The following is an 11439-nucleotide window of genomic DNA, read 5'->3' as shown; positions in this document are numbered from 1 at the left end:
CTCCTCCATGTTAATGGATGGGGCACATGGTCTAGACTAAAAAGGTCAAATTAAACAACAAATAAATTTTTCTCAGAGATTGTTTCTGTCATTTTTAATAGTTCATATGTTTGCTTTTAATTATTTATTTGGTGCTATAAAAACAGGATGAAACTTTATGATCTACAGCTGAAACTGACTTAAGATTGGTTTAATTATTTATATAAAGTCTGGTATTTCACCTCATCGTGTTTGCTTGTTCCTCCTAGCCTTGTTTTTTGGTACAGAAGATAGCTGTTTTTACAATGTAATACATATACAATGTAATAAATAATAAACTCTAAAAACAAATAATTAAGACTCAATTGACAAGCTGGGAAATTGAATATTTCCTATTGTAGCTTGAAATAGTGAATCTCACTAAAAAGTGCATATGTGTCTCTTGTTTTTCTGCCAATAGACTAATCAGCTCATTGTTTCCGCTCAGTCCAAATCCTCATTTATGCATATTTAACAACAACATGACTGACTGTATTGTAGAGCAGAGAATAAAGATCTAACCTACGCACAGTGTACAACCGCTGTCTGAAAGACTGTCAAAAGAAGAGCAGAGAATCAGGGAAGCTGCAATTTTCCTTCGATTTTCCACCTAGCTCAACATAAAGTTGGCCTGGAGCTGCAGCTTCTAGCCGACATTAGAGACGAGGCTATCTGTGCAGAGCAGGAAAACATCTACAGTTTGACTTGAGGAATTCTTTGTTTCTCTCTCTCATTTCCGATACGCTTGATAGGTTGTTACCAATCAAGGGCATTGAGTATCTAGTTGTTTTCCATCACCTGCTCAGGGCCTGTAAACCCAGTCTGAGCCTGGCTGCTTTCTTTAGACTGGGTCTTGCGCTCATCTGGATTGTCTGAAACTTTCTTCTGAGAGTGTTCAGATTGATTGCAGCTGTGGCTGTTGGCTGGGTTCAAGCTGTGGGAGGCTGCAGCCGGCCAGCAGGGAGGAGCTTCAACATCTGGAAAAGAAGGAAAGCTGGCTGAGGCACAGAGACGAGAGCGCAGCGACATGGTTTTGCTCTCTGAGCCAGTGCTGCTGCCAGAGTGTTTGCAACTTAACTTTATGTGAATTAAAGGTTTCAGATGCCGGTGTTGTCGGATGAGCATTGAACCGATGCAGTGTGTGAAGTTTATTTAAAAAGCGTTTGTCTGATTGAGAGAGAGAGAGTGAGACAGAGGGGTCGGCCCAATGGAAAGAGTGGGGTGCTGTTGTTGAGATCCGACCCTATGGGCCCCTCTCGATGTTACAGCGTGTCTGAACATGTGGGAGCCGCCTGTAAAAGGAGAAAGAAGGAAGGGGGCGTTGAGTTTGTGCTTGTGCTGGTCAAGAAAAACTTTTCCTCCTCACATCTTTTTATTTTAGTGGACTTAACACACATTTCTTTCAAAAACCTTTATGTCTTTCTTTGATAAATCACTGATTTCCTCTTCAGTTCATTGTCTCTGTTCTTACTTTGTACAATTTCACTAAAAGAAAACCACCAGTAATGAACAGATTCCTTCAGTCAGTGATTATTAGAAGGATTTAATAACCACAAGTACAACTTACAAAAATAATATCGTAAATAACCTTCATATGGTCTGCCTGACCCTAGTTTTTGCGCAGAATGTGCAGAAAATAAATTAATTGTTTTAATGACAATATTTTAGTTGACCTTGAACTCATCTGGAGATATCCTCCAAAGTAATGTTTCCACTCAGATTGGTGAATAAATAATGATAAAAATTTGGATAAACACCTCATGGTGCTCGAGGTGAAGACAGGAGATAACCTGTTAAGTTCCTGTCGCACTGAATCCAATAGTTATGTAGATATTTCAAAATATGGCTACTTCTATTATTTGTATCGACTTTAGTATTTTCTTAAAAGCTGGTTTTACCGGGTTTAGGTGCGTCTGTTTATTTCCTTGTGAGTCAGTGAGAGGCACAGCGCAGGAAAGTGAGTTACTGTGGATGGATGTCACGTTTATTTCTGGTGGAGCTGTGCACTTTATCATGCAATGGTAATTATACGGTTTGGTCGGCTAGAAGTTCCAGCCAGGCAGAGTCAGTATAATTAACTTCTCTCTCCCATTTTGATCCTCAGCGCTTTAACTTTTCCTTCTCAGGCCCTGGTGGTGAACGTGTGCACCCAGCAGCTGAGGCAGAGAGAGAGAGCCATCCCTGGGTTTGCACAGCAGAGGGATGGAGGTTAGCAGAGCGAGAGAGGCACTGGCGTCCCACCGGCAGCCTGGACAGAAGGGGCATTCATATCTTCGGATCCCCCCGGTCGTCCCCGACAGACCACAGTTTGTCGGCAAATCTACTCGCCGTTTACTGAGGAAATGTTCACTTAGTGCAGGAAGTCTGAGGTTTCCCCCCAAACGTTTGATTCCAGAAGTTACCCAAACAACAGCAGGGTTATAGGCAGGGTCAGAACAACATAGGTGGGAACTAAATCCTGAGGAGCTTTAAATGTCACTGAACCAGCAGCTGATATATAAACAATTAGTAAATAAATACTCACCTATTACCCCTGAAGCTATATGATTAGTTTTATCACTAATACTCTCAACATTTAAAACATTATAATCTTTTAAAGTTTATTGAGCAAAAATGCAAATGTATTTTTCACAAAACAAAAATAAAGCAAAAGGAGTTACTGTACATTAAGAAAAAAAATCTTACATAGGTCAGTAAAATAAAGACAAATGTTTTTCCACATAGTTTTTTCTGTTTCTATCTGCATGTGATTATAGTAAAAACAATATATTATTATTTAAAAGTATGTAAGCAGAGGATAAACATATCAGGTAGTAAGCATAGAAAGAAGCACAGTGTTTATAGGCTGCAAATAAAGATGGACAACATGTCTCAACTCTCTGAAGTTGCAGGCTCTCGACCAATCACGAGTCAGCTGTCAATCATAGTGTTTCACCCGTTTTCATATCGTCAAATAACTAATAAGAACCAAACTCAAAGGGAAAATTGACATTCCAACAAACAGTGTGTTAAGAGCTTTGCCTAACTTAACAGAGACTTTTCGTTTGGTCCATTTCCACTTAGTGAAAGTTAAGGTTTGTGATCAACACTGCAGCCAGCCACTAGGGGGCGATCAAGGGGATTCGGCTTCCCCTCTGGGAGCTGTCATGTCCAACTTTTTATATAAGATCTATGGTTGGCAGCACTAGATTGAACGATCTACCAGGAGGGCATTGATCACGCTGGAGTATTTTACAATCTACGGTATGTTTCCAAGATAAAGGTAATTCAAGTTGGAAGGCTTCACCTTGTGACATTTTCCATGTCCACAATGTTCATCTTCCAATCTGTTCCCTTAATGAAAAGTGTCTTTTGAGAAGCGTATGCACAGACGTAGGTCGTATAGAACTAGGACACAGTGGGGGGGTGTTCCCGTCATAATCAACGGTCCTTCTGCATCAGGTTAGTGCAGTTTCACTCATGTCCTGCAGGGGAAGCACAACGCCGACTCACTGCAGTTTCTTCAGTTCTTTGGCTTTCCTCCTCTTCAGCTTCTTCTTAAGAAGCAGCAAGTCGATGTAGACGATGTGATCCAACACGGTAGAGGCGCAGAGGAGTCCGCCATGGAGAGCTCCTGCTATCCCACAGCTGAACACGTCTTGGCCTGGAACAGAGGGACACAAATTACTTGATGAGAGAAGATACTTGTATATTTGGACCTGGATCCAGGCTCTTGTCTGTGTTCCCCTTGAGATCTCAAAAATGAATACAATTTCCTCAATGTTTAGTTAGAAAATTCCTGCATTCCATAAAGTTATCAACCGTCCCACCTCAAGCAAATCAATCTGAGGGCTCATTGAGGCGTCCCTATGCCTGGGACACCTTCAGTCATCAATCACAAATGCATGTGCAGTAGTTTGAGATCTCCATACCTGACATGTAGAGGTTTTTGACGGGGGTGTTGCACCTGTTCCTCGCCACGGCCTCCGCATAGAAACGCTCAATGTTATGCTCTGCGGAGTACATGGCTCCACGTTGGGCACCCAGGTAGTGCATGTTGGTCAGCGGGGTCGCCACATCCTGGAAAACCAGCTGAGAACAAAAGATACGCTGCAGTTCACATTCAAACACAGAAAAGTCTCACATAGCTAATAAATAGATCTTATTTAAGTACATGAGATGTTTTAAATCATTGTCATGTTCAGGCCCAGACAGCAGAGCTTAGTTTTGAGATTTTGCAACATCTACCTTGTCTCTGATTTTAGGGAACAGCGTGCAGGCCCAGTCGAAAAGGTTCTTCGCAAACCGCATTTTGTAGTCGTAGTAGTCGCTGCCCCGTTTCCGCACGGTCGTGTCCTTCCACTCCTCGAACCACTCGTACTTCACCATGGTCAGAATTGTCATGCAACATTTTCCTGTGAACACGAAACACACAAGGCGTCACATTTTATTCATCTAGACTCTCAGATGGGTAATTTTTACGTCAGATCATATCAAAATACATAAGGTAAGGACTCATTGTAATTGCAGTGCAGCTTTAAAACATGTTTTATTAGGGAATTACCCTCAAATCTTTAATTTTATCTGTAACTTCTGTTATTATGATGGGTGTTGTTTGTACCTGGGTTTCTGATTTTGGACTCTGGGTCTTTAGCAGACGGCATCGTGATGAACATCATGGGGATGTTATCTGGTGCTTCCTCTTTGCTCAGTGCAAAGAAGTCGTCCATCCTAAAAAACAAATGTAAAATGATACATCAAAATACCAAAGTCAGAGCATCATCATCATCATCTGATCCTCGACGCCATCTAGAGGATGAAAAGGGGATTTCTAACTCCCTCATTGATTAAACTACTTAATATACAACATGTTCCTTTATTTAAACTTCACAGTTAATCTTAAGTTACAGTGTTATATCTCTCTACTGATGGATAAAATGTGGCCCATACCAGAAATTATAAATATGTTCAATGCCCCTGGTCTTCATTGAGGAGTCAGATGTATCACTTCTGCTTATACAATAGCTCCCCCCTGTGGTAACCAAATGCCAGAGAGATCACTGCTCCGTTTACTTACGACTTGTCCATATCATTGTTCTTGAACAGCCAGAAGTTTGTGGACTCGAGGCCCACCTCCTCCTCAGTCCCATCGAAGCCGCTGAAGACCAAGAACGACCCTCGGGCGTGTTTCATCATGTTCAGCCGCTCCTGGATATCTAAAATAAGTCACATTACGGATATTGACTCGTTTTTTACACAATAATGTAATTCTTCCATTAGGGTTATATCTGTCGCTCACCTTGCTTGACCCGGATCTCAGGTGGAAGAAGTTTCTCGAAGGTGGTGAAGATTCCACAGTTGGAGACGACCACAGGCGCGTGAACCTCCAGCTCCTCCTGGCCTTTCCTCACCTTCACGCCTGTCACAGAGATGAAGCCATCAGGTCAGTTCCCTGGACGACATCTCTTTACCTCTAACTGGTTCGTTAATGAAGCGGCTGCGGTTCTCACCGTACGCTGCCCCCTTCTCATTCACCAGGATCTGGGAGACAGGAGCTCGGACCAGGCAGTTTCCTCCGTATCTCTGGATGGTGCGGACGATGTGGAAGGCGATTTCACTGGCACCACCTCTGGGGTAGTAGGCCCCTCGTTTGTAGTGATGAATCAGGAGGGCGTTGATCAGAACGCTGGAGTCCTTCGGAGGAACGCCTGAGTGTAAAGAGTAAATACTTAATTATTCATTTAGCATAAGTTCAAGTCCCTCTTTCAACTCGTAAATTGAAGTTGATTGAATAACATGGAAATTCATGGTTTCAAATCCATTCCAATGTAAAATCAAATCCATTGATCATAGTCACTGTCCAAATATTTATGTACCTGACTGTTTATATAAATGGTCTATAGTATCCTCTATTCAAAACTATACGACAACACCTTATTGGCCCATAGTCAACTGTTCCATTTGAAAGTCAGGTGAGTTCAAGTTCAAATCTGACATGTCTCACTGTCCTTCTTTCCGTCTCTGCACTGTACTTTCTGCCATAGCAGCTTCTTTGTGGAACCCACCGTAGAAGAGGTAGGAGAACATGACGTGGAGGTCCTTGTTCTTCGTCAGTGTGTTCACCAAACCGGACGCGCCTGTGCCAGAGAGGCGGAAGACCTCGGAGAAGAGGTCTGCGATGCCGGACTTCAGCAGGAAGAGAGCAACCCACTGAGGGATCAGCTTCAGCGTCGCCAGGTAGTGAGTCTTCTTCGCTGAGATCTGAGGGAACATGGAGGCAGTTTGAAAAGGGAGGTTTCAAATGTGTGGTTTGTCCTCTGGAGGCCCGGCGTCACACCGATGGCATCACGCGTTGTACCTTCATGATTTTGAAGAAGGTCTCGATGGCCTCGGTTTCATCTGGAAACTGCTTCATCAGATGAGTTTTCATGTCCGTCTTACCAGACACCATGGTGTACTCGCGCTTGTCCTCGCCCAGGCCGATCTGGATGGTGTCGAAGTGGGGGTTCAGCTGCGTGAACTCCAGCTGACCCTCAGAGATCTGGTCGAAGGCGATCCGCAGCAGACTGTTCTCGTGGACCTGGCCAATGTAGTGAAGCCCTGGAGGAGAGAGAGGCAGAAAAGGAACCAGCTATTTCCTGCAGGTACTGAAGGCGTGAAGGTGTTTCTTATCTCAATCAAATTTACATCTTTACAACTGACATATCGAACCCATGAAAACATATGTGAGCAAGAATGTCTCATTAAGATGATGTTTAAATGTATTTGTGTTTTCTAAAACCTCTTGTAAATGAATCCTCTCAATTCTTTATCTGCAGTTCCTTTCTTTCTTTCTTTTTTTTTACCTTTAGGCGGTTGTGTTTTCACCCCTGTCCGTTTGTTTGTTGGTTTGTTTGATTTTTAGCAGGATAATGTAAAAACTACTGAAGGGATTGTTATGAAACCTGGAGGAAGGTTGTGATATAGGTCGTGGAGGAACCCATTAATTAAAAAAAAGGTCTTCATAGGTCTTGATGAAAAAAATTGGCACATTTAGGTAAATTCTCTCTATTAGTGGGAAAAAGATGAATAGCTGCTCCCTGCATCACATCCCCAGTTTTCTTACCAACATCAAACTCGAAGCCTTTCTCGATGTAGGTGTGGCAGCAGCCGCCGGCCTGGTCGTGTTGCTCCAGCACCAGGACTTTCTTCCCGGCTTTGGCCAGCGTGGCGCCGGCCGTCAGTCCGCCGATACCACTGCCGATGACGATGACATCCAGACCCTCAGGAACCTTGTCGAGGCTGAAACCTGGAAAGAAACGCACAGAGCTGATTGAAACGTGGTCAAACTGATCCAGATATCTTCAAATCAAGTATTATGAATAAGATTATAATTGTTATATTGTAAATGTGTTGTATCATTGGGTTACACAATTCGGTCTGAAGGTTGCTCTGCACACCTGTGTTTCCATGCTGGCTGTTAAAAGTATATTAGTATGCAAAGTTAGTCTTTAGGTCATAATCCAATTAAGATAAAACACATGGATGAAAAAGAATTACTGTTCTTCTGCTTATCTAAATGACCTGTTTGTTGGTATGGTGCAGCTAACAGGGTAATTTAGATAAACTTGTATCAGCACAGATCTGTTGTAAAAACGAGACTGAGTTAGTTATATATATAATTAAAACGTTTAAACCAAATTTTACTTTTTATATAGTTAGAAACACATTCATACATTTTCATTAATTGTAAATTTAATTTCTAGGGATTCTCTATCTGATTTGTTTCGATTTGGTCAAGCTGCACTTTGAAACACAAACAAAAGCTCCTCGTAAATTTAATCAGAAATATAATTCTTTATTAAAATCATGACCAATGTGGTTATTATCTTATATTTGACTGAAGTGGAACTAATGACAGATATTAAGTCTTCCATTTAGATTTCATAGATACATTCTACAGCTCTGACATATCCAATAACTCCATGTTCCATGAAATGTTTACTTCTACACTTGCTATGAATATAACTACAGATATAAAGAATTTTAACGATTACACAATAAGTAGATATGTTATTTAAGTGTGAATTCATTCAAGGTTCTTCAGATTATCGTAGTGAATTTATATCACAACATTTAAACTATTTAAACTATATTTTAGGTATTGATTTATTTTGTGTTAAATTCAGTTCCCACCTAGCTCATCAGGCTTAACTGGTAGAAGAGCATATATCAAAACTTTACATCACTTCCACTGGGATGTTCCTGACTGTGGCCGTTGTACCTTGCTTGATGACCTTGTCCCGCTTCTTCTGATCAAACTCTCGAGGTCCTGGTGGTCTCAGCGACTCCAGGGAGAACGGACTCGGTTTCCCAAACAGGTACCAGTACGTCCCGCCGGCCCATATCACCAACCACACTAAGAAAACCAGCAGCCACATTGTGGAGGAAGATGCCTGCTACAGCTGCAGAGCCCAGTGATCCCAGTAGCTTCAGAACTGTGCTGTCCTCACAAGGCTCCTTTTATAACGCCCAGAGCCGAAGGTCTGCAGGACAGGAGGGATTTCATGTTCAGGTGAGTAATAAAGATAAAGACCCATTTTCTCTAGTTATGAAACTGCATAGATGAAGGGTGCTGGCTGCTGCCCGCCTTAAACAATACTTAACATTTCACTTGTTTCCCTAGATATTAACAGAAAAACATATGTGTAAAGAATCTGTATATTAATATGTGAAATGCAGTAGTTTTGAATTAAATGGGCACATCCCCACTAAGGTTGCAAACTAAAAGTAATAAAATGTATATATGTCGTATGAAGAGCATTTATTGATTCCAAGGAGCTTATGGTGAATAGATTAGAACTATCCACCAATGCTCTTATCAGATAAGACAATTAAGATAAAGAATAAACTATGAACTAAAAGTCCGAGGCGTTTACACACTGTGTCCGGGTTGATAACTTTACAAGAGACCTAAACCTGAACGAGAGTTTCAACACTTCAGACGTGAATACAACAAGAAATCCAGATTCTACTTTGTAAATCTTTATACAAAAACACAGAAAGCAATAATCAACTCCATCTTCAAACACTTTCTTCTGAGAGAGAATAACAAGCGTGACTCGAATCTCCTGTGATCTCTGTTATTACTTTGTTTTCCGAACACACTTGTTTTGTGTAATCTCTGCATGGACTTTGCGTTCTGGTGAAACACTTCATCAGTTGACTTTGAGCCAGAGACGTAATCTGCAGCCTCAGATAACATGAAGCCCAGACGAAGCTGTACAGTGAATATTTAAACCTGTCAAACTGGGCGGAAGCTGCTGTAACTGATCATTTTCTTTAATTATGGATTTGTCTCACTTAGTTGATCCCAGGCCAGGGTCCTGTTATTCTAAGGTTAGGTTACAATACGTGTGTTTAACAGGGAATAGAGAGATCTTCAGAAGTTTGTTGGTTTTTAATTTCCTTGAAAATGTTCACCAAAGCAATTAAATATAAATATAAACAAGGATATTATCATATTTGAACCCATTCAGATAATTTTGACCTCCATCAAGGTGGTTATGTTTTCTTCTGTGTGTGCGTCAGTTTGCAGGATCACACAAAACCTCCTGACCAGTGGTTTTATCTGCATGTATAGTGGAATAAGTATTTTTATTGTGTGTGTGTTGAATCTCAGATTACTGCTCTCTGATGTGTAATCGGTCCTCACCAGCTCAAACTTTAACCCTGTGGTGAAACACTGATTCATCACCTTCGTCCTCTAAATGATAAGTGACCCATGGGTAGGTCACTATATTCTCGTCCAGGGCGTATTTTGTTGTTGCCTCGGATTGAAAGTGACAGTAATTGGATGCAGAGCTCGAAAGGCAAGGAGCTTAAGGACTTTGATACAGGAAGCAGCTCCCGTGTCACCGACTGCTGCAGATAAAGAAATCCTATTAAGAATTAGACTAAGCGGCAGCTGCACGACTCCTTTGACTTTGCCCTGTTCTTGTGACACCGGTGAGTTTCACCTGTGAGTGTCATGCAAGAGCAATAAAAGTGAGATTTACTAATGTGCATCAATAATCAGAGGAGCCAGGTCAGGTCAAAGCTTTGTACAGCTATTTGCATTTAATTACAAATTGACACATGAACATTTTTCACATCCACACATACAGACAGTAATCCAGTGATGGATTTCTCTTCTTGCAGTATTCTCTTTGTTTGCTCTCTACTGTACAATCTTGATCCACAATAACTCCTCTACAGGGGAAAATTTACAACAATGCAACCAGCTCCCGTATAAAAACCGTGTGCCGTTTCTCTGGTTGCATTGTGTGCTATGTTATTATGCAGCCTCCCTTGTCTCCCTTGTAGGGGTTCTTGTCGTCCGAAACGCCCTTGATCAGCGGGTCGTTTGGCAGCAGTCCCTCCACGAACTGAATCGTATCTGCACAGTTTGCATTCACCTGGAGAGACGGACACCAGAGCAAGAAATTAGTATTGTTATTATCATTGCAAGGCAGGAAACATTTAAACGTGCATGCTTTCTTTTTGATGCCTTAAATTAAAGAAAATGTTTTTTATTTCTCCCACACAGCTAATTTCAAGGAAAATATGAAATTCTGTTGTGTTGACTTACTGGTGTTCTAGGGGTGCTCACTTCCTTCTTCAGCTGATCCAGCTCCATTTTCAAGATTTCCTTATCTGACATATCCCGAGCCATCTTGGCTGCAAGAGGAAAGCAAGGTTGTCGTTTTGAGAGAAGTTAAAACATCACAAACAGTTGATAAAGTGCTCAAATCTGTAGTTCTCGTTCCTATTTGTGTTCAAATTTTAATAAATACACTAGATATAAATCCAGGAGAGACACAAGCATCATTAAGAATGACTCCTCACCTGTTGAATGGTAGGACCCGCGTCAATCTGAGAAATGTGTTGGCTCCTAAGAGCTGGTCCGATAGCTGCTTCACACTGACTGACTGATCTGTGCCGTCCCACTGCTCTTCATCCCCGGCTGATCCCCGGCTGCCGGCTTTTGGGCGAGGTCGGCGCAGGATTGGGCCTGATGTCACCAATCCCCCGTGATGAGATTAATCAATCAGGTGCCATAACCCCCCCACCCTGAACAGGAAGGAGGAAAGGAAGCGAGCACATAGATTTCCATCAGCTGTGAGAGAAAGTGTGACAGAGAAATAGAAGTGATAGATCTGTCTCTGAGTGTAAACTGTGGGACTCAGTTTTACCTGTGCATTGTCTGTTGGCGGCTTTTCTCAATATTACATCAGTATAATCAAAGCATTCAAAAGGATTTAGCCGTTATAATAGTTTGACTTTGCAGATGTTTTGTCTTGGAGAAAGAATATTAGCTCTGACGTTAATTTTCAGATTTGCATTCGTCTTTAATTTGAGCTGTCGTGCATCATGGGCACATTAGGGCCCGGTGCAAAGAGGAAGGAGGCCAAGTCTTCATCG

At 41.8% G+C, this 11439-nt stretch overlaps 2 protein-coding genes across 2 annotated transcripts; both read right to left on the bottom strand.

The window, feature by feature from the left end:
* Positions 1-2656: 2656 nt before the first annotated feature.
* On the bottom strand, positions 2657-8498 carry si:ch1073-13h15.3 (inactive all-trans-retinol 13,14-reductase). The gene is made up of 11 exons (XM_062413650.1): positions 8261-8498; positions 7103-7285; positions 6356-6597; positions 6063-6258; positions 5508-5705; positions 5297-5416; positions 5075-5213; positions 4619-4728; positions 4246-4412; positions 3930-4089; positions 2657-3661 (listed from the first exon to the last, which is right to left on the bottom strand). Exons 1-11 carry the CDS (start codon positions 8415-8417, stop codon positions 3507-3509), a joined length of 1827 nt encoding a protein of 608 aa, XP_062269634.1. The 5' UTR covers positions 8418-8498; the 3' UTR covers positions 2657-3506.
* Positions 8499-10064: 1566 nt separating this feature from the next.
* gngt2b (guanine nucleotide binding protein (G protein), gamma transducing activity polypeptide 2b) lies at positions 10065-11023 on the bottom strand. The gene is made up of 3 exons (XM_062413649.1): positions 10864-11023; positions 10607-10695; positions 10065-10433 (listed from the first exon to the last, which is right to left on the bottom strand). The coding sequence occupies exons 2-3, from the start codon at positions 10688-10690 to the stop codon at positions 10305-10307; spliced, it is 213 nt and encodes a 70-aa protein (XP_062269633.1). The 5' UTR covers positions 10691-10695; positions 10864-11023; the 3' UTR covers positions 10065-10304.
* Positions 11024-11439: the final 416 nt, after the last annotated feature.

This window comes from Platichthys flesus, chromosome 20 (genome assembly GCF_949316205.1).
Source record: "Platichthys flesus chromosome 20, fPlaFle2.1, whole genome shotgun sequence".
Lineage (NCBI taxonomy): Eukaryota > Metazoa > Chordata > Actinopteri > Pleuronectiformes > Pleuronectidae > Platichthys > Platichthys flesus.
Note: the sequence above shows the minus strand (reverse complement) of the source record. Positions and strands in the feature narration are given on the sequence as shown.